The sequence below is a fragment of the Necator americanus genome, chromosome II, assembly GCF_031761385.1.
Source record: "Necator americanus strain Aroian chromosome II, whole genome shotgun sequence".
Classification (NCBI taxonomy): Eukaryota; Metazoa; Nematoda; class Chromadorea; order Rhabditida; family Ancylostomatidae; genus Necator; species Necator americanus.
In genome coordinates, this window is record NC_087372.1 from 8,176,981 (window position 1) to 8,200,401 (window position 23,421).

The window sequence follows — 23,421 nt, forward strand, 5'->3', positions numbered from 1 at the left end:
CTTGTTTTCCATTTCCTACGGGGTTTTTTTCGGGACGAAGTCAATCATAACACGGCTTAAGAAGAAGCGTTATGGGATTTGTGTAGTAGAGAGAGGAGTGCATGAGTTGAGTTCGTGTTGAGTTAAGCTGAGGAGTTCGTTCGTTTCATTCCTCCTCAAACGAGTTGAGATGTCAGTCAACACGGCGGCAAGCATCGAGCAATCATTTTCATTTCATCCCCGATATCTCCAGGGATGTCACATCCATATCCTTTCACTTCTTCAATATCTCACTAACTATTCCCCTGGATTGGTTGGTTAGACTTTTTCTCGTCTCGGAAAAATCGCATTTAAAATTTCCATGAATTCAAAATGGTGGTTACACTACGCATATGTAGCCTTTTAGGCGTATAGTGACGGACATTTAGGTAGAATCACCGTAGAAATTTCATTTCCTCCTAATTAAGGTCCCAAACATAACGTACTACGAAGGTCATTAAGGTAAAGATAAGCGAAACACTTCAAAAATTTTTCCCTCTGTAATTAAGGTCCCATTAGGGACGCGTTATGAGGTTCATTTAAATAAAGATAAGCGAAGCACCTTCTCTAAAACCTATTTTCTACTGATTAAGGTCCCATAAAGAGGTCTTGAACTAGCCGAGTTTCAAACAATCGACGTCTCCTTAGGTCCCACTGAAAGCGAAACTCGTCCTCATCGACGAACACGAAAGCTGCTACTCCCCTCTTCCTTTTTTTTCGTTGGCTCCATCTCAGTACGCCTTTAATTACCATCGTTCTCAGCTAATCTTCTACTCCTGTTTCGTCTTTTTTTTTCTCCTCTCCTACTTTTCGTGTCACTTCTTTTCCTGCAACCGGATGAACTTTATGTGGATCTATAGATGTGGGGGCGGTCATCTTTTTCGTTCTTTGTTTTTTCTTTCGTATCTCGTATCTCTATGTCTCTTCGCTACGAAATCGAGCGTTTGACATGTGTCATGCGATACGGTTAGGGTTTTAATGAATTTTCTTTCATCATTCTTTTCTCTCACGAAAATCTACTCCAATTAATTCTATCCTCTACATGAAAATTTCTACTCGATTGCGCTTGTTCAAGATCCAAGAGATCCTCGGAGAGCCGCTGAGGCGATACTGCGATAATGAGAAATAAACATGCTCCGCATTGCTCATCGAATCGAGAACCTTAGCGCTCATTTTTCGGGACCACATCCAGAGGAAGTTGGACATTGAAAGGAATTTTCAAACTGAAATAACTTACCACTTTTTACTTTGTGACTACTCTTAGATGTTTACATCTATACGTTTTTTACATTGTTTATGGATCCACTTGAAAACCGCATATATTTGAGTTATATTCTTTTCTTTTTTACGAATTTCCCACTCAAATTTCCATATTTTTTTGCAAATTGCTGATGTGAGAGAAGTTTTGGTACACACCTCTACTAATTTTCCTACGCATATTAATTCGTTCATTCAGAACTTGGTCTCATATCCAGATGAATACTCGCAAAATCCGCGAGATTTCCTAATTTTCTTTCGATTTGCGGGAACGATAATTTCCGAATGAAAAAAGTTCAATTTATTTCTGATTAAAAAAGTTTAATTTTCATTATTTGCTTGGTTTCTTTGTTTATTTTTCCCAATAACTGCTGATGTTCATTGAGAAATTTTCACGAAGAGGAAGATATGGAATATTACTTCCTTGAATACCTCAAGATAGTAGGTGTCAGAGCAAAAACAAGTTGATTTTTCTAGTATAATTGGTCTCGAAGCGAAAACAAGTCGATTTTTCTAGTCTCCGAGATCTTTGACTGAGAAAGAGAGAATTGCGAATCTTTGTCGAAGATGAGGAAATATGGTTAGGTTTCCCAGGATGTGAAGTAAAGTAGTCATAATGTTAACAATTTCTTTCAAAAAAAAATGTTTTTCTTTGTTGAATGCCGCGTATTTCTGTCAAAAAAATAAAGCAGAAGTTCTACAACACATACAACGTGTAGTGATATTTTTTATTAATTTATTTATTGAAAATAGAGCTCTATGAATACAGGTAACTATTTGCAAATTTATTGCGGAGAAGAGAAAATGGACTGAAATTCAGTGGACTAAATTTTATTCACTTCTAAAAATCTTTGAAACTCGTACATGTTTACTACCACTTTATCGAAATACATGAAACTTAGAATTCCAAGGATTTCTTTGGATAGCCGTCAAGGAAGTTTAGGCATGGGCGTATCACTTTGCCCAACTTTAAAAAAAAAAGAAAATAGAATAAGAATAGATTTTTAAACATTTCCCCATTGGTTCTTTTTGAGAAAAATTCCATTTCGTTTGAATCTCGTTGATCTTTATTTTTGCGTCCAAAATATTATCCATTTTCTATCGATTCCAACACTAATTCTCGTCTTAAAGTAAGCCCCGGAAGAATTCCATCGCTCAAATGTTTTTTTTTTGTTGAGAAATTCTATTATTGTTATGTAGTTCTTCTTTTATTTATGATTTAATTATTAATTCCATTATTATAATTCCGCAGAAATTCGGTTAGGTTTCGAATACGTGGCCAAGAGAAGATTCGAGAGAATGTGTGATCTCAGAAACCAGAAAAAGAAAGCTTTAAAAATCTGTGGGATTATAGTGGTAAAGTTAATAATAAAATAGCTGAATAATAAATAAAAATTCCTTCCAATTATTATTATTTTCTATTATTCTATTTATTTCTATTCTATTTATTTCTTTCAATTTTTTTCTATTATTATAATTGCGCAGAAATTCCTTTACGTTCGGAAAACGGGAAAACGGAAAAATCGTGAATATGTGTGGTCTCAGAAGCGAAAAAAAAGCCCTAAAAAATCTTTCGAAATCCACGAAGAAAGGATTCTTGAAATCCTCCGGACAATTTTTAAAGAAATCTTAGTGGTTGCACGTGCAAGAGTTAGATGCTTCCCGGAAAACTCTCCTCCATGCATATACGTTGCTGTTGGTTGAGTGCGAGCGTTAATTGCGTTCTGATATTCAATTTCAGTCGCTCTTCTTCTTCTTCTTCTTCTTCCCATCGCACCCTTAAATTGGGGAGAGGAGGAGGAGGAGGGGGAGGAGGTTGTGCGATGCGGGTCGTCGGTTATCTATCGCATGTGTGTGCGAGCGCTCGCGAGCTCATCGCAACGCCACTGCTGTACTGCTTCTGCTCCGTATGTGCTCTTTTTGAACGGGACCCCGCCCACGCGCATCGCTTCGCAATTCCTCAATCGCAGCAATTCTCATTCCCCTGGATCTTATTTCCATCGTCCTTCCTCAAGCACTGTAGGCACGAGCCGATTGACGAAGATTTATTGTTGCCAGGGAAAAAATCTGGCTTAAATTATCTAAATTGAAATTTTCACCCGTGCGCATCTTTGATGCGCGTCTTTGAATGGCAGCTTTCTTTCTTCGTCGTCTTCCTCTTCGCGAACTCGTTTAAATCGAGGTGGATCCGAAACAATTCCGGATGTTTTATTGTTAAAGCGGCGTTGAGCGCTGCCGACCTCATTTTCTCGTCCCGGAGTTTTTTTTCCCACGAAACTTTCCTTTCGAAACGATTTTGGTCTCGTTTTTTCAAATATATTTAAGGGATTTATTCAAATCCAACGCCAATTCAAATTCAATTGAAATCCCTTAAACGTCGAAAATGAATTTTAACTAAATTTACTCTGAATCTAAGTGTTAGCATCTGTTTTGTTTTTTTCAAATTAAAATTACATGAAACCCGTAAAGTTATCCGTAATCTTTAATGAATTTATTTTATTGATGTTTATTCTACTCGTCAAAAATATTCTGGATTGAATTTTAATGGAATTTATCGTGATAGAAAAGTTCCTTCAAGTGATATTTTTCTAATAACAAAAAATATATATTTCTTTTGAGCCTAGAATTACTTTGTATTGATTGATTTCTTCTATTTCACCAATTTATTCCAATTTATTCCTGAAGGAGACGTTTACTTATTCTACAAAAACCCTCTTGATTATTTTACTGTTATTTTTTGATTTGATCAAAAATCTCGGGAAGAAGCACAGGTGATTAAATTTTGTGTCTTCGGTTAAACACCTGAATTAATTTTCTTTTTGTGTGTGAATATTGGTTTTTCTGGCTTATTTATCGTTTCTCGACAACATTTTGCATGATATTTCGAGTTTTTTTTTTGTAATTTCAGTTACAAAAAAAAAATTGATGAGGATGCACTAATACTGGTGCTTATATTATTTTACTTACTAATTTTCAATAGAAAATTCTCAACTTTTCATCTCTTTTCTTTGAAAGTGACTTAACGGCCGAAGGATCTATAGGGATTAATCTTTAAACTAATTTATTTCTAGAGTAAGGATTAGCATTCTCTTACGTTTTTTCTTTTCCTAATCAAAATGAAATGAGGGGAAAATTTTCTAGCAGGAACTTTGGGATAACTTTTTAATGCGTTTTTTTTCTGGTTTCTGGTCTGGCAAACGAAGAAAAAACGTTTTCAAAAAGAATAGTTGTCAGTTCAATACACGAATGATTTTGATTAATAAAAATAAATGATGTTAATTTTGTTCTAAAACATTCCACGGTCATAACGTAGAACGCGATTGCTTCCACTCTATTATGTTGACAAAAAAAAAAAAAAACTAAGCAAAAAACATTAATACAGGTGGAAGGCGCAAAAGTATCAATAGAAAAGATAGAAAAACCATATATCAATAGAAAAACGACTACGAAAGAATTTTCTTTAAAAAAAAGTAGGGCAGTGTGGAATGAATTTCTGGAAAACACTTTAAGAACTTCCCATATAATGAAACATATAACATGAAGGAATATCTGATCGAGAGATTTTACAAATTCTCAAAGAAATAATCGAGAAAATTCCCTTGAAATCCTCGAATCTTGACATTTGATTGCTATAAAATGAGTCATATAATTTAGTTTAATTTAAGCCATATAATTTAATTTAATTTAAGCCATATAATTTAATCTTGACATTATATTGCTATAAAATAAGCCATATAATTTAATGGGGTATCAGATTGTGAAACTTTTCCTACCATGAGAGAAAAATCCGGGGAAAATTCCCATAGAAATTGCAGAAGTTGATATTGTATCTGTTTAAAATGTGGAATGTTTTTATTTATTATTTATTTATGTTTTTATTTGCGCATATATTATAGGTTTATCGTTGTGTTTTGGGAGCGTTTAGCTGAAAAAAACATGAACAATCGATTTTTTAGAATATTAGGCAGTGCTAGTATATTTTTTGGGACCCAAATTTCAGGAAAATGAATGATTGATTAGATTTCGAGTAAAAGAATAAATATTTCGCTTATCTCTACATACATCACCTTTATAATGCGTAAAAGACTAATTGGAAAAAAAAAGACGGAAAGATTTAAAAGGACATTCGTAGTTTATTCTATTATTTATAGTTACATAGTTTTAGTTTATTTTAGTTTATTATTCGTATTTACCTCAACACAATCCTCGTCTCAATTAGTCAGCGAAAAAAGTTTAACGCCTTCCACGCGTGCCAAAAAAAAAAAATTTTAATTTCCGCAAATGCACATAATTTTACCGCCGTCCTCATTCTCACTATATGAAAAAAAATTCAGATATTTTACTCGTGACATTACGTGAAAGATATTAAATTCTTTTTAACGGCTGATACACTTTCGAAGTGAGTGAGCGTGTTTCTCGCTAAAGCGTTCAGGGGAAAAAAAAACTCCATATTCGTGCTATACGAATGAAACGGCTGATTAGCTTTGTTCGCAACATTTCCGCCTTTTAAAAGTACGTTTTTCAAAAGTTCGGCGCGAAAACGACAATTTTCCGGTGCATAAGAAAAACGTAAACGTCGAAGTTTCGTGCAATTCTTATTCGTGTCTGGTATCTCGTTAAATTTTTCGCTTTCAATGCTTTTTTCTGCGTCAAATCGAATTTTTTCTACGTACGCGTACTGATAGCGTTTATACTTTTTTTGTATCTGTCTCTAATCGAGAGACAGCAGACAAACATAGAGGAAATGTATAGCTGTTCTTTTGCGTTGGATTTTTGAGCTTTTACACGCACACGCTCAACTAAACATGTCAATCATGGACTCGAACATGTCCAGACTTGCTAAGCATAGGATTTACATGTTACATTGTGTCATGTTTATTCATGTTTGTACCTTGAACAAAAAACAACGGAAATGACGGGAATTTACGGATTTATACGCGTCCTCAGTGGAAATTTTTATGGATTTTTTCTCGGCGAACAACTCAACAAAGAAGAGAAATGGCGCGCTCCAATGAGAATAATTGCACCCTAGGGTATCCACCCATTTATCGTTTTAGCGCTTATTCAAGGATAACAGGAGTCGACAAAATCTTTCCACAAACGATTCTTGTTTTTTTTCCAAAATTCTATTTTACATTACACAATTTACACCTAATGCTACGGTAATGTGGTTAAATTATAGTCTAGAAAATTAGAGTGTGCTCTATTTACACTTAATTCTACCGTAATTACACATAATTCTCTATGTCCTGGCAGCATTCCAAATCATTTCTTCGTTACGGTAATATTTTGGAGGTTACTGTAATTAATTTTTTATCAGGATCATTTCTTAGCCGATGTCCAGTTGTCCAGAACTTTTTTTTGTCGCTATGGTTTCCTTTAAAGGGACTCGTAAATCTATTAATAAAATTTTCTTCGTCTCCTTCTATTTTTCCCTTTTTCGTGGTCCAAAGTTGAAAAGCGCTACCGTATCCAAAGTGATTTCCTTCGAGTAGATGTTCCTTCAAGGCATCCTTATAATATGAGTCTGATAAGAGATTTGAGCGTTTTAAGGTCTCCCTAAATTCTAGATTAAAGGACGCTACAGTACATTAACAATAGCTACAGTAATTGCTATGTTTTATTTTGCTTATCAATTCCTAGAAATATCCGAACGAGGCGATTTTTGCGTCATAAGTGCGTCTCTTTTTTCACCTCGCGTCACCTCTGTCATTATTGCAGGAAAGTCATCATTTTCAAGCGCATGTCAATCTAAATGACTGACAATTCCTTTACATAGCATTGGTTAGATCGACCTCATGTCATTTTGAACATTCACTAGATTCACTTCCATTATTGCCTTACCCGTTGTTGTGCCGTTACCGTAACCGTGAAATGGAAAACGATGTGATGGCGTCACCGTTTTGGTGGCGAGCTAAACGACATCCACGAATGTTTCGTAAATGTACATCGCCTCGAAGTCGATCCAGTGAAGAATGTCGTGACAACTTCGATAATATTGAAGTGAGCTCACTTAGAACTGAAGAGTTGATGAGGTGAACGTAACGTACAGGGAAGCTGATCTCGGCGGGAGGATGTACACTGGATTCACTGGATTAGGTTGCGCACTAATGTGTCCTCCTAATTAGGATCCGCGTGTTTTCCACCGCTCCCGACCCATTTTCGCATAGATTCGATTTTCGGCGAATACATTTGCATGTAGAATTACTTTCTTTGCTACTTTTTTTTAATTCCTAGAAAACCCCGGATTACATCGTTTAGTTGAAATCGCTAATTTTGGGAGCATTATTCGGACAGAAAGTGCAAATGACATTTTGACAACGAATAGAATGCTAACTATGAACTATTTATCATAAATCAGAGAGTGGACAGAAAGGAGAGAGGCGAGACAGTCGATGATGTTTTTAGTAGGATTCTCAGGAAAAAGCGTTCGCTTCAGGGCATGAACTTCATCGCTAAACACTTCTTCGAGTATCAGTCTTTCGTGAACATGCCTCATAAAGCCATTCAACTCCATAAAACGGTGAGAATTTGTTTTTTTATTCAGCTGAAAATTGTTGACAGAGGATAAATGAAGAGGAAAAGAGGTCGATTGAAATTGTTCAAGGAAAATAGATAAAGAAAAAGATGGAAAATTCTCATCTATTCGCAGGAACCATGAAATGTTGGGGATTAAAATTGTTAGAAATTGAAGATCTCTTGGAGGGATTTCTGCAAGTGTCCTACGGTTCTGCCGCAGCTATAAACTAAAAATTTGTTCAAAGTAACCACCTGCTATGTAGCAAATGACATTTGACCTACTGTTGTGCTAAAAATTCTGCAATTATGCATATGTGCGGATGTTTTATACCTAGTAATGTATCAGTAAAAGAAACCTTTTTTTCGCACTTCTCAAGAGTTTCGAGAAGTTTTCACATGTCGCTCGCTTGCGGTAGAACCGCCAGTGTTCACGATTAGTAACTCTGAATGATTACTTTGAGACATTGCTAGTCTCCAGTACAAATATTTTAAAATTTATTTCTATTCTTCTGCATATAAGCTTAGTAGAAGAAAGTTGGAATAATTTTTTCCAGGAAAAAATTAAAAGTAGATTTTTTTTTCTAATTTCGAGTAAGAGCTCAACATTGTCCAATTTTCCTCAGAAGCAACCAAAGTTTTTTTCTTTAAGACTACTAAGCTTTTTAACAGCAGGCTCAAGCTAATCCTACGTATTCAGCCACCATCTCAAGCTGGGACCGATCCTTCTGTTGGATGGGCACCGAAGAATATGAATAGGGCCGGGAAGAATCAGCCGGCACCAGCAGCTCGAGCGAATCGGTTGCATCGGTGAGCGGATAGAATTTTTTTAGTGCTGAGAAATTTTTTCTACTGTGATTCGTATTTTGAACGGCACCGGGGACGATAATGATTGAATCGGGTACATCACAACCGGTAATCGGTTACCGTAATTAGCGTACCGTACACCCACAGCTGTGACCAGCACAGAATTCTCGAAGTTTCGAGAAGATGTCGGGAAAAATCTTCTAACCGAGCTCCCTTTGACACACAATTCATCTTTCTGTTCTATTAGATATTCTCGTTCAAGAGTAAAAATCCATTGGTGCATATTTTTAACTTAATATTAATTTATTAAATTTATTTATTTTATTATTATTATTAAATTATTATTGAATAATTATTATTTATTAAATTTTGTTTTATTAATATTTTATTTCAATAAGGAATTTTTAATGTTTCCAAAATTTCTTACTAAAATAACCTGAAATTCTCTACATTACTTACACAGTTTTGATAATTTCGCAGAATTCTTGTGCTATTGATTTCTTTCTTTCAATAAATCTTTCAGTTTCCGGAAAAAAAAAGTGATTTCTGTTTTTTTCTCGCGAAACATTTGTTATTTTTCCGAGCAGCTCAATTTATATTTTGTTTTTTTTTTCATTACGAATATACTATTTATTCCAGAGATCCACGACCTAATGGCACTAAACACGGTCGAGCTGCTAAACACGAACATCGAGATTGGGGTGATCGTCATGGAGGTAAAATCAGACATCTTCAGACATTTTAAGCAAGGATTTTAAAAAAATGTAAAAACGACACTATAGGACTTCAAAAAATTATGGCTTATTGAGTGGTTATATAATTTTGCACACACTAACAAAAAAAAAATATTACCCCGTAGGGCAAAATGTCGAAAGTTGGTCGAAGGTCCACTATCGTTTTATTGTGATTGTGCTGGAATTATTGGAATTCCATAATTCCAATACATTTTTGTTCTAAAATTTCACTTTTTTTTCTGAGAAATATTTGTCTTTATCCATGTTTCGGGTCTTTCAAAAGTGTTGTTTGTTTCGGAAAAAAATTAATTATCTTACCATGTATTTAATTGTTGGACCAAGAGACTCAAAGAGTATTTAAGAGTATCATATTGTGTTCAATATTTATTCACGTATTTTTCTCGTATATTTCTGTTTGAATCCAACGAATTTGATCTTTGTGTTCTTTTTTTTAGAACTTAAAGAAGAGAAAGTTGCTCCACATAAAGACGCTTGGACGAAATTCTTATCTAATGAGGATCCTGGGCAAAGAACGGTGTTTGACAGCGAGTTGGAGGATCGAGTTCTAGAGGTGACACTAATTTATTGCTGTTCAATAGGACATGCAAGTTTGGCTGTGCCACATATGAGAAAAAATAATATTATTTTACTTTTTACTTCTTAATATGATTTTTATCCTATCAAATTGGGTCCGTCTCTCAGGAAATAAATAAACTGAAAAACTATAAACGTTAAAAGGACAGAATTGTTCTGTTTAAAAAAAAATTTACGGAGAAAATAAATAATTTAATTTGAATTCTTGGAACATTTAGTTGATAAATAAATAAATACCCATTTATGATAAATACACTGCACACATTTTAAGTTTTCTTGATATTGATAGCGAAAATCTATTGCCGTTAACTTTTTGTTTGATTAATTAAATATTTAGCAAATATCAATATTTCTGAATGTGTTAAAATAAGAAAGGATAGTAGTGAAGTAATGTAATAGGAGTTAGTTGCAAATGTTAAAGGTACGTAGTGAAAAAATCTATTTCCAGGAGAATATCCTTGTTTTTGCTTCGATCCATTTCGGTCAGGGAGAAGCATAGAAAATTTACCAATTTTCTTTCAAATTTTTTCCCTTAGAAAATTTGGAAAGCCTATGGATTAGTGTAATTCTTACAGAATTGACAAAGGACACTTATTACTTTGAGTTTAACGCCCTCCTCGGGAAGAAAAATGAAAAATATTTTTTTTCAGACTGAAGAGGAAACGTTACCCGAACGAATTTCACGAATAAGTGCCGATGACTTGGAATTTCAAATGGCATACAACGCGAGCAAGGTGGTTCTCAGTTTCGTTTCTTTCTTTTCATCCATTTTTCTGTAACTACGGACGTTCCTACTGATACACGTCAGACGGAAAATGCTACAATTGACATTAAAACATGCATGACGCAGAAAAACTGCTTCAAGCTCACAGCTGCAGATGCAGTGTCGTCAGAATTCCTAACCAATATCTCCTCTAAAAGTTTTCGGCATTCATAGATCTGTTGAATTACATTCATAGATGATTCCTCGTTTCCTCTATGACATGAATTTTAAGTGAAAATATGAGAACTATGTTGGACATCGTTCTAAAATTCGTTTTTGATATGTGCGAAAACTGGTCTCCATGCCTCACATTGCCCAGAATGGGGACCAGTTTTCGCGCAGTCATCTAATCCCTCTCTTCTGCTTTGCTTTGTAAAGAGAAATCTAACATCACCTTGACATCCTCCTGATCCACTATTATTTTAGGAAAATACTGACATTAAAAGGTATATTACTAAAAGCAGCACAAGATTTTCCCGATTTTGTTACAGTATTTCTTTACTGTCCATAAATAATTCCGTATTAAGAGCTCTTCGGATGCCGATTGTGAGCTGTTGACGATCCTCACTTACGCGCCTCAAGTACAATTTGTAACGGCGACGGTAAAAAGAGCAAAGGCGCTGCCGTATAATAATTGTAAGTCAGTTTTTGATGGACCAGTTTCTGGAAAATTTTCCGAACTCCCTTCAGTGTTCGAATAATTTACAGCTCCTTTCGCCCGAATAATGCTTTTCGACGGTCGACGACTTCTGGAACAAAAACAGACAACTGTCAATCCATCCGTTGGTCATAAGTCTTCCCTTGAGTGAGCGATTCACTATATTTTCGGAGTAATTCACTCTACAAAGGATTTTAATCGAATATTTCAGCACTTCTTCCAAACCATCCTCATCATCCGTTTCCTCCTCGCTTAGTTCCTCATCCGGTGATGCATCCTTCTCCGAGTCATTCCTATTCCATGTGACCCCGTCGAAATTGGATCGATGCCATATTGTGATCGAGGTGAGGTTTTCAGTTCTACTGTTCCGGTATACCAATATATTTCAGTTGTTCAACTGGATAAACGTTTCCTGGCGGATAAATGAGCTTGAGTACAGGATATATTGGTGTAGGTATAGGATATATTACCATCCAATAACAACTTCTCTGCGAATAAATGCAACAAGCAGCGAAAATATAAAGTTGTTGGATAAGTGATACCGTTTTTTTTTTTTTGAATTCAAATCAGAGAAAAAAAGAAGTTCTGCATTATGTGTCACATTGTTTGAAGGAGCATTCAAAATTCAAATTCAAATTTATTTAGTTGAGGCGCCACAGAAATTGCTACTGCAAGATTCGTGAGGTGTGAAGGATATGGAAAATTCTCAGTGCCAGTAAGTGTTAGTGGCGCAGAATTGTTTTAAAGGCATCACCTCACGAATCTGAGGTGGTGCAGATCTCAGGTGGATTCGTATGCAGGATGGAAGACCACCGAGAGGGGGGGATTCCGTCCATTTCTTCCTAATTGCCGTAAAAAAACGGCCCGAAAGACACGGCTTCATTCGTTTTGGCGCACCATTTTGTACAAGAGGTTCGATTGGAGCGCGCCAGTCTTGTGCGGCGCCGCATCTTCCGGGCCGTTTTTACGGCAATTAGGAAGAAATGGACGGAATCACCTCCCTCTCCAAAGTCTCCCATCCCGTATACGAATACTCCACCTGGAATTTGCACCACCTCAGATTCGTGGGGTGATGCCTTTAAGCCATTTGAAGAACGCAATTTCAACCTCAGAGACATCTCGACCAGATCGAATGTGATCAATCAATGGTAGTTCGAGGCATCTTCAATCTGTGGGAAAAGTTCAAAAGTAAAGATATTACCGAAAATGTTCAGCTTGACACTTAATTTTTCTGATCTTCAGGTTAACAAAAAGTAAAATCAGCATAAAAACCAAAAAAGAAAAAACGCTGAATTCTTTTTTTTCTGTGCACGGGTTTAAATTTAAAAAAAAAAACCGCCCACCCATTAATCTATTACGTTACTTACCTAACAATCCAATAAATATCCACTACTCCCTCTGAAAATTGTTATCCAAGAAACGTCTCGCAACGCTGTGACCCTAGTTCGGGAAATCAAGCAAATACTATTTGAAAAAGTTGGAAAAGTTCAGGGAGAAAGAGTTGGGGAAAGTTTGATTTTCAGCGTGTATTTATCATTCCAAGTAGAAATGTATTGAATGCGGATCCTGGAATATCTTGGTCCTCAAAAAATTATTCATCATTGTGAGTTGGATTAAGAATTGCTGGGAGATTTGTTCAAGTATTCTTTTTTGAAAACATTCAGTTTTTTATATCCATTTATCGTAAATCACCCTATTTTTGACTCATCGCCCTAATTTATTGTTTGATACATTTTTTTCGCTGTTAGATGTGGCCGTTGCATTTTTGGCAACCAGTCGTAGTAATAAATATATTACTTTCACGTCTCTTATCATAGCAATAAAATCTACTTCTGAAAAAGTGATGGAGAATTTGAATTTTGATTTTTTCGAACGTTTATAACCGATTTTGAATTTTTTTCCCAGTTTTCCTTTCGAAGTTCCCGCAGTGGAACTTATTCAACAGTCAGCGTGTAATTTGTTCATGCTACAGCGGGGAGAAGAAAGAAAAATAGGATAAAAATAAAATTATCAATGGGATAATAGTTCCACATCCTATTTTGGTTTTCGTAAGCAACTTCTTATATTTCGCACTTTTTACCAAAGTGAGCTGCATCCTGTGGTTTGTTAGAAAAATACAAAACTACAAAATCTTGTGTGGCCCTGTGGCCTAATGGATAAGGCGTCGGTCTCCTAAACCGAAGATTCAAGGTTCGAGTCCTTGCTGGGTCGAAATACTTTTCTGAAACCATTCTTTTCATACTTATCTCTCTAACAACTAAATAATGGCAGGAACCTATACGCGTCGTCTGCACTTTTTTCTTCCCTGTGTTCAGCCGCATTTGGTTGTATCCAATTAACCTTAATAGTAACAATTTTTTTTGGAACATTTGGCTCATTTGCTCCTGCGGGGACTAGTTTTCGCTCTGTAAACCTTTGCTGCAGTTCACTCTATTTCTTTCCTACCAGAGTTTATAATTGTAAAAAATTGTATTAGATTGTAATAAATTCTTCTAGCTGGAGTTTACCGAAAAAATCAATAACTGACCTGAATCAATCAATAATTGAATTTCAGATGTTCGACCATGATACATCCGGTCAACCGTTGTCCGTTGGTCATTGTGTGATTGGTCGAATGGGCGATATCACCGGTCACGCGCATTGGATACAAATGCTCAAGAAGAATGGCCTCCCCGTATGTATGTGGCACCGAATTGGTGTCAATTAGCCGCATCGTTGACGTAAATAACGTGTACTGGGTGTAATAATAGTTGAACACTTGTCTTTTTTTTCGCTGTAAATTAATTTTATATTTTCGCCAATTGAATCGTGTCAAGAAAAAAAGCATTTTATGCCGTATTTCTTTAGCCAGTTGACTTTTTGTCCTCCTCGAAATTACAGTATCCCTAGCGTTGCCGTACAATGCTAATTTCTTTTTCTTCTTCTTTTTTTTTGTATTGTTATTGTTGTATATTGTGTATCAAGTGCTCGTGATATTTACGATATATGTGTAATAATATGGTTGTGCGTATACGATCGAATGCCGTTGAATCGTCGAGTCGATCGATCGATAATATCGATTTGAGCCTACTGCAGCCGGTCATTCTTGTTTGATGTCTCTGCGTCTCTTTTGTGGCTAATATTTCTGCAGGAATCCTAAAGCACCTTTTTTTTAACTCTTGGAATGGCAATAATTCGATATTCGATAGTATTATGTACTAGTCAATAACTGTGATGTATTTCCTCCTCGTTTTCCTTTTTTTTTCTCATTCATTTACAAAAATAGGAACATTTGTTATTTTCATCTCTCATACATATTTAACAACATACATATAATAATAATATTTTCATGTCTAAGAACGGTATATAGGAGTTTCCTTAGCCATAATACACGGTCTGATATGTCGATGCGGGATGAACAAAAATCAATAAATCGATTCAATCGATCACTGTGAAAGACACGTCCATGTTTGGTGCAACGTTCGAACGAATAAGAAAGAGGTGGGCGGGACACGGGGTGCATGATTGGTGCGAGAGGGGAGGGGGGGCGGGGCGTAGATTATTGGAGGTTGGAGACTAGAAGTTTGTAGAAGTATCTATATACAGGTATGCGATGTCACAAGGCTTCAATATTTCGAAATATGAGGAGGAGTAGAGGGAGGAGAAGGCAGATCCCGAGGAAACTCGTCCGATGTTGGTGGGCGTGGTTACAAAAATCATCATCACGACAATAGCAAATCGTGCTCTCTATACCGAATACCACTTCTGTTCGACAATAGCTCTTCAGTTTCATTTGAGGTTCGTAATGACTGATTGCATGTCTAAAACAAGCAAATAAATAGTTTAAATAAGAAAAAAATTAGAACATGAAACTCGGACGGATATCTGTCAAAAACGAATCACTCATAATTTTTGTATCCAATATACAGCCAGAAAAAACGAGAGTTCAAGACAATTTTCATTCCGAAACTTAAGAGGACAACTAGTCCAGGCTTAGAGCCAAATACCGAGCAAAAACTCTAATTTTTTTTTACATCAGTTCGAACAAATATCCTCATAGCATTGATCTATGGCTCATGATCTTCCATGGATCCAAGAAATGCTCAAAATATGTGGATTTTTCGGATACTTTCATTGATTTTTCTATGTAAAGAAGAAAATTTCTGTTTCGGAAAGATTTCAAGAGGAACCAAGCGGTCACCTAGGTATTTACGATGATTCTGTGCTCTTCGTTGAAAAAGGGCGTTACACTTTTTTTGAAAAATTCTAAAAAGAGGTAAAAAGTAAAAAAAAAGGTTTTCGGTAGGAAATTCCAGGTTACTATCTCTTCTTCCAGGCGAAAGTTAGAAAAATAGTAAACATTGAACTAAAAGTACTAAATAGCCAGTGTTTCTTCTTTAAAACTTTAAATTTTCCAATGACGTCTCAAAACTACAGAGGCTGGGGGAAAACCCTGACTTTTAGCATAAAAGCCGAATGCCGGATTTCATCAGCAGTTTTAAAAATTAGAGTTATTACGGTAAACACCACAACATCATGTATTCCGTTACTAAAAAACGTAATAAACAAACCACAAAACAAACAATACGGAACTCACGTGATATTCTCACATCCTTTGCTCACGTAGGCGTTGTTTTGAGATACTGGAATGAAAACGAATTTTTCTTTTCTTTCTTCTGTTTTCTTTTACTTTTCGTTTTTCGTACGCGACATTTTTTTTTCTTATTATTTCGTTTAATTTCAACTTTTGACAACAGGAAAAAGTGCTCGGAAACAAATCTCTTTGGGGAAAAAAACGAGAATAAAAGAAATCTTCAAACACGGGACGTTTATAAAACCATCTTAAAAATTTTCTGCATCACGATAGAGAGGATAGAAAAATATTTTCTAGATAGAAAGTAAATTTTTACTTGGGGATTCAAGAGGAACTTTCAGAAATATTCAAAAGGCTTTCGGTGAGTTAAAATAATGGAATTTGGAAGCAATGGACATATTGTTAGGTGCAGTTACCACGAAAGTGCTGTACACAGTACAGCAAAGTACCGTATTCTCGAGCCTAACGGTTCTTTTCCGCTGTTTCTATCATCGATACCGGTCACAGCCGTAGATCAATAACGGCAATGTCGAAGGTACGTAATTACACATCAGACAAACAAATTTCTTCACAACTTACTTGACGTTTTCACACATAAATCTCCATAGCAGACACCATGACCGCATTGATACGGTTGATTACATTGATAACACCGTATTTTTAGCACTGAAAATAGAAAAACTCTCGAAGAGATCAATTTTTTCGATGGAAATGACCTTTTCCGAGGAAAATTTGAGAAATGAGGATAATTTGTGTATTTTTAGCACTAAAAATGGAAAAACTCTCGAAGAAATCAGATTTTCGCGTGAATGCGACCCTTTCCGAGGAAAATTTGAGAAATGAGGATAATTTCGAAATATAATTAAGAAAAGAAAAACATAAGCATACAGCTAACTTACAATTTTTACTTGAATATTCTTTATTGTAAGCGAATGTCGCTCCTATCAAAAACAACATCAGTCCTAAGCAACACTTCATGACATCTCTGAAAACAACGATTTCTTGTTTTTTACGCGAAAAATTAATTATTACGATAATTTGAACGAGAGAGAATATTCTCAGCGAATGAAATCGAAAAAAAAAGACAGAACAAAGAGCAAGACATAAAATTGTGGGGAAAAAAACAAAGCGTAAAACAACACAACCAAAAAAAAATGTAGTAAACGCATCCGCTAGGAAAACAGAGGAAATATCCATATTTTTCACGTGAAAAGGCAGAAGAAAATTAGAATTCTGCACCTAACCTTTCCCAGGTCCCATGTATCACGTAAAAGGATCACAGAAGGATCACAGGAATTGTAAAGACTTGTAGAAATATAAAAAATTATTCATTATTGTAAATGTTTCAGAACAAACTCACAATACTGGTTATTTTCCACTTCCAATTTTACCTATTTTTCACTTTTTCACACTATGAATTAATTTTACAAATTTTTAATTATGTGAGTTACTATAAAAGTTGTTTTCTACACCAGGAATGATAGTTATGCTGCTGTTTTTAGTCATGAACAGCACCACACAAATAATGATTAAACTAAATGGCTGTTTTTTTTATATTATACGAGAACTGGTCCTCGGCAGGTTGAATCAGTCTCGTAATCCATAGGATTTTTGGCACTGATTCGCATTCGAAAGCTCATAATATAAGGAAACGAGTGAGTTTTTGCACAGATGAAGACACTTATGTTTACAAAGGTGAGATACGTCTTAATTATAAAAATGGAAATCCAGAAAAAATTCACCCATTGCTGCAGATGAATCTATGTCGTGCGGGGACGCATAGCTTACGGCAGGTTTACGGTTTAGAAGAAGAGTAAAATGTGCAGAATGTTTTCGAACATGAAAAGATTTCCCACCCAGCAAGGACTCGAACCTTGAATCTTCGGTTTAGGAGACCGACGCCTTATCCATTAGGCCACAGGGCCACATTTTCATCATTTTGTATGTGATACTAATACTGCATGGTAAGTAAGGTTCCAAAAAACTTGAGGAGGTAAACAGTAAACAAAAATATTCCATGGCTATAACTACATATAAAATATGAATTATGCTATCCTCAATGTAGTTCAGAGATAAAAGATCTCCCTCAAGGTTTCATAGAGCATGAAATCTATGTTTCAATGTTGCTCTAGGCGAAAGAAAAAAAAAACCCTCCTCATCTTTCCGTGGATCGTCACCCCTCTATGATTCCGAACAGTGCCGAAAACGTGGCCTGTTACCAAAAGGACAGAGCGAGCGTCGAGCAGTTGCATGTACTATTCGAATGCTTTTGTACCTCTACACAACACAAGTAAATAGGTACTATATACAACGCATTTACTACTTATCTTCCTTTACTAACTATCCAGAATTTTATCCGATTTTACAAACCTTTTTGAGAATATTATATGTTGTTTTTGGATCCATTATTATTTTTTCCAGCATTTTAATAGTTAGCTGTAAACCTTAAAGGCATCATCCCACGAGTCGTGGGTGGCATGTGTTTCGTCGAAGACCCATTCGGACGAATCACAGGCGGGGGCGGGGCGCAATGATTGCACGTTGCAACAGAACCCGTCCTAAGAAACAGCGTTCTGTCGTCCGTTTACACGGATCAAGGGGTATATGAACGGAATCACCCTCTTCTCCACAATCTACGATCCCTTATGGACATTACTCGCCTGGAACCCGTACCACCCCAGATTCGTGGGTGGATGCTTTTAAGAAGGCCTGGATTTTCTAAGGTTGAACAGTATTGAAAATTTTCGGAGTGTTATGCGAAAACTGAGAAAAAAAACAAACAGAAAAACAAACAGAAAAAAGCGAAATCTAATGTACAACAAGTAATGTAGTCGAATCTTACCGAAATTACTAATAATTTTTTCGAAAATAAGTAGACATTTTTAATACCCAGACACTCCCGAATACTGTGGAACATGAGAAACTGAAGTGTCAAGCATAAATAAGCTCATGGTGAGCTGTATGACTTACTGCAGTTATACAGCTTAGAAAGAGAGAGAATAAGTGGAACGGGTTCAAAAAAAAGCAATTTCGACCCAGCAAGGACTCGAACCTTGAATCTTCGGTTTAGGAGACCGACGCCTTATCCATTAGGCCACAGGGCCACTTATATTAATGAAATCAAATAATTCACATATAATCAATTATTATAAATAATCATATAACAAATATTGTATTATTATTACAAATAATCAATCAATCAATTGATCAAAGTTCTGCTGCTTAGAGTTAGAAATTCTAGCACACGGCTTATTTTGACACAATACCCATGAAGGATGTCAACAGATGATTATGAAAAACAATACAGGATGGAAAAATTTCGATTTTTTCCGTCTTTTTTCTGCTTGTGCCGAAAAACGTAAGCTACGCATACGGTGTTGAATAGATCACAAAACTAAACTTCTAAACAAATGACTATTAAATTAATCCATAGATATATCCCATTCATTGACAAATTGCAAAATAATATGTTTGAAATAGTTAAAGATTTCCTTTTTCTCGGATATCCATCACCAAAACCTTGAAAACAAGCCATTCCTGTTTTTAAATTTAACATTTTCCCCAAACTAGTGTGGTTCGGGTGTAGTGCAGTGGTAAGAGGTCCCAACATGGTCCATAAATTCGATGGTTCGACGCCACTCGAGAGCAGCGTCCAGAAAACTCTTCATTCCTGCAGAGGTCGCCGACCTCTACGGTCGCGAACTATGTTACCGCTATCGAAAAGCTCTGCTTCATCTCAAAAAGGATGATAAACGCAAAATAGGTGAAAAATTTTAAAAATTATATTTTACTTGTACGTAACGATAAGAGGTCACCATCATACAATTCACTGAACATTGCCCTGTGTTGCATTTTTTAATTTAAAAAAAAAAACCAAAAAAGATTGAAAAAAGTAAGGAATATATCCATATTATATTGGGAAAGGATTTTCCCATGCTGTATCAGCTTTTCTCCGCAGCACCTGTCAAAAAAAAAAACCAAACAAACTAAAAAAAAATGTTTTTCTCCCGAGCAGATGTTTCTAAGTTATTTTTGCAGGTGAAGAAATAACGTTGATAAAAACTTGCTGTCACTGTCAGCCGAGATGACAACGTTGTGTGAAGAGAGCTGAAATCTGTCAGATGAGCTGTCAGACAATGATAGGGCAGTGAAGGAGTGCTTTATTTTTTTTTTCAGAGCGCTGTGTGAAGCGCCACCACCGTCATTCAACCCGCACAGCAGTGGAATCTGGTCGTCAACGACGATAACAACTAGGGTCATCTGTCAGCGGAGTTCACAAAAAAAACACAGTATACTTACAGTATTCCCAATTCATCAGCTGTTATCCGGAAATATGATTCCTCCCAAGAAAAACTAAGCTTAGGTGAGGTTTTCAGCGCTTTTTTTTCATTCGATTGTTACCTGGAGGAATTTCTCGCTTTTCTGTGGAAATCTTAGCGGTAGAAAAACGGAAACACCTAAATGTTCTTCACATTAAATTAATAAATAATTAAATTAGTTAAATGTCCTCTGTCAGTACCTCAGTAAACTTCTGATCTCTGTTTTTTCTGCGTTGAGGTCTGGAGAAGTCGGTCCACGAATAAGGAAACTAAGGGACTACGAATAAGGAAACTCAGGGAATCTACACTTTCATTGATCGATACTTTCAAATTTCAATTTTCATGATTTCAAATTTCACGGTGAAAATTTCATGATTACCTCTCTTCCTTTCCCTCAATCCTACTACAGCCATCATATTTTTTGATTCTCAGAAAAAATCCTCATTTCTTAATTTCACATCTCACCTACTCGTTTATTCTAATTTTATATATGTCAGAAGAATTCATTGATGCCGTCATTTTTAAAGACTACACTTGAATTTGTTTTAAATCTTTGAAAAAAAAATTTACAACTTAAACTTGTCTTGCTTTTACATTTTAAAATCAAAAATCAACCTTTACGTGTTTTATATCTTATCTAAATGTATTTTTTTCGTTGTGCTTCGTCAAAATAACTTTTATTGTTTGTGCCTGTATTTTTACTATGTTTATTTTAGTTTGATTATCCGAAATTTAAGGCTTGACGTGTTCGTGTCGGCGCTTTTCTGGATGAACAATAAATTTCGGCATTTTTCGAATGGATTAATTGCTATTCTGCGTTGCGCACATATATATTCCCATACTCTGAAATATAACCACCGTGCCATTTTCGTGACTGAACCACCATTGACATTTTAGTTTGAAAAAAAATAAGCACATGGTAGTAACGTTTCCATTTCAAAGTTCCAAGAAGATTTCACTTCGAGATTCGAGATTTTGTTAGAAGAAAAAAGGAAATTCATCAAGGAATGTACTGCGAAAATAATAATAGTAACATAATGTAAAAATGTAAATGTAATGTAGAAAAATGTCATAAAAAGGATAAAGTCACTGGCGTATCAATCCATTTGGGATGCACCAAGGCGTTTTACTGCAATTCGTAATCGTAGCAGTTTTGGAACGTGTGTTGGCCCATGCAATGACTTGCTGGGGCTTACCGATGTGTCAAGTCAATGTTTTTATCCTCCCAGGCAGGTCTGGTACCAATTTATCGACCCCGGAGGGATGAAAGGCTTGGTTTGCAGGTTGCAGGGCGGTTTCGAACCCTCGACCGTGTGGCTAAAACGGACCTCTAACCGACTGCGCCACAATTGCCCCGTAGAAAAATGTGATAATAACAATCCTAAAAATCAAGATGTTAACTCTTTTTTTAAATTAGAGTAAAAACTGAAGTGGTGAGTGAAAAGAAGGAAGAAATTACTGCTAGCGGATAGCTGTAGGTGCGAAAAATGAACTCAAGGACTAACCGGGACTAAACTGACTAAAGAATAGCACCTGGGCTCAAAGGTGAAAAGACTAAGCAATGTAGCAATGAATTATACATGTGTGTGTTTAAGGGGAGATATTGCTCGTTAAACGGAGATCACAGAGAAGCAGAGAAAACTTGAGACCTGAGAAAGAAGCTGAACAGAGCTGAGTAAAGTCCACTCCAGTCCACGTCCACGTAGTCGAAACAGATGTTTGATGGTAATAAATTATCGTCTCATCAACTCTTTTTTCTCTTTTCGTTTAAAATGGGTCCCATTATTGCGAAGAGAAACAGATGCAGTTTTTTTTTTGTTTGTCTATAAATTAAAAACACCACAAAATGTATCGAATTGCATTGCAGCAGCAGCTACATGCATAGATTCTCGGCAATTCGTCAAAATTCGTTAGAAATTTTGAATGGTGTGTAAATAAGGAAAACGACGATCGAAGCAAATACACAATATCCCAGAAACTTTTTTACTTCTACGAATTTGAACACTAGAATAATCCGGAAATCTTTTTTCTAGGACAATTTGTGATTTAGCAGGAGAAACAAAAGGGTGGTTTAAAAAAATTCTCCGGTGCAAAAACCTGAAAAAAATCAATAAGGGCATAAATTCTAGGATCTTGACATTTATGTACATGGTGTCGGCCTGGGATCCTGAACTCAATCAGTTCAAATCACAACGAGCTTCGAATCATTCGAAACGAAAGAGACTATTCAAATAATTCCGAAAATTGGATAATTCGAAATAAAGACAATTTGAAACACGACTACATACGTAACTACTAAGCATATTTGTCGAGCCTACCGTATACTACCGTATACTCAACCCAGTTGAAATATTTTTGGACTACACACGGTATTTCTAAGGAATACTACTTGAACTCTAAACAGTTCTTCTCAAAGAGGTCTGGACGAGAAACTCTCGCAAAATAGCAGCAAAATATCGGTATAAACTTTGATTTTAACTAATTCTTGTTTGTTTATTTGTTTCTCATTTCAAAAAACAAATAATACGGAGCCAGATTTCCTCCTCAGCAGTATTCTACATGTTGTAGACAAATTTTTAACCGTCTTAAATCCAATAATTTCAATAATTTTTGGCTAAGCACAGCAAAATCAAATAAAGTTTTTTTTTTCTCTCTGGAAAATGAGGATATGATGAGGGGAAAGCGTCTGGCATCCAGCAATCCGCTTGGGATCCGCAAACTTGTTCACTTCAATTTAGAATCCTTCGAGGTAGGAGTGTCTGGTCTCGTGGCTATGACTTGTGGGGGTTAGCCGGAATGTTCTTCACCTTCCGAACAAGTCTGACACCATTTTATTCGTAGGTCAGAGGTATGAAAGGCTTGGCTGGCGCCAATGCAGTTCCGAACCAGTCTCGGTCGACCTTTCAGTCACAGCCTTTGCCGACTGCGCTACATCGAAAAAAATTGAGAACGAACATGAAACGTCCGAGAAAAGGCACATGATTTTTTAAATTCAAGGCAATAAAAATTCTAAGTTACAAGAAAGCTTTTATCTCTCATTTTACCAATTTTCTACAATTTTTTTAAAAAAATGAAAAATAAAAATAATAAAAAATAATAATAAAAATAAAAAAAAACAAATAAAAATACCTTTTGATCATTGAAATAAGTGTCCACATCTAAATTTTAAGCAGAATTTTTTA

General features: G+C 35.8%; 2 protein-coding genes across 7 annotated transcripts in view; one reads left to right on the plus strand and one right to left on the minus strand.

Moving 5' to 3' along the window:
- The window catches only part of RB195_017144 (uncharacterized protein), a gene marked incomplete at both ends in the record, with an annotated part of 77,063 nt that extends 63,009 nt beyond the window's left edge, over positions 1-14,054 (plus strand). For all 5 annotated transcript variants that reach the window (XM_064184005.1, XM_064184004.1, XM_064184007.1 and 2 more), the window contains 9 exons: positions 7,715-7,798; positions 8,492-8,601; positions 9,238-9,314; positions 9,788-9,903; positions 10,577-10,660; positions 11,217-11,325; positions 11,398-11,494; positions 11,559-11,691; positions 13,902-14,054. In XM_064184005.1, the coding sequence (XP_064039885.1) occupies positions 7,715-7,798; positions 8,492-8,601; positions 9,238-9,314; positions 9,788-9,903; positions 10,577-10,660; positions 11,217-11,325; positions 11,398-11,494; positions 11,559-11,691; positions 13,902-14,054 (963 nt within the window). The remainder of the gene's footprint in view (positions 1-7,714; positions 7,799-8,491; positions 8,602-9,237; positions 9,315-9,787; positions 9,904-10,576; positions 10,661-11,216; positions 11,326-11,397; positions 11,495-11,558; positions 11,692-13,901) is intronic.
- Positions 14,055-14,942: 888 nt separating this feature from the next.
- RB195_017145 (uncharacterized protein) lies at positions 14,943-16,898 on the minus strand (the record flags this gene model as incomplete). Of its 2 annotated transcripts, none has more annotated exons than XM_064184009.1 (4): positions 14,943-15,147; positions 15,924-15,969; positions 16,500-16,586; positions 16,820-16,898. In XM_064184009.1, 4 exons carry the CDS (start codon positions 16,896-16,898, stop codon positions 14,943-14,945), a joined length of 417 nt encoding a protein of 138 aa, XP_064039890.1. The 2 variants fall into 2 exon arrangements, with proteins under 2 accessions (XP_064039890.1, XP_064039891.1); XM_064184010.1 differs by having other exon boundaries at positions 16,820-16,877.
- Positions 16,899-23,421: the final 6,523 nt, after the last annotated feature.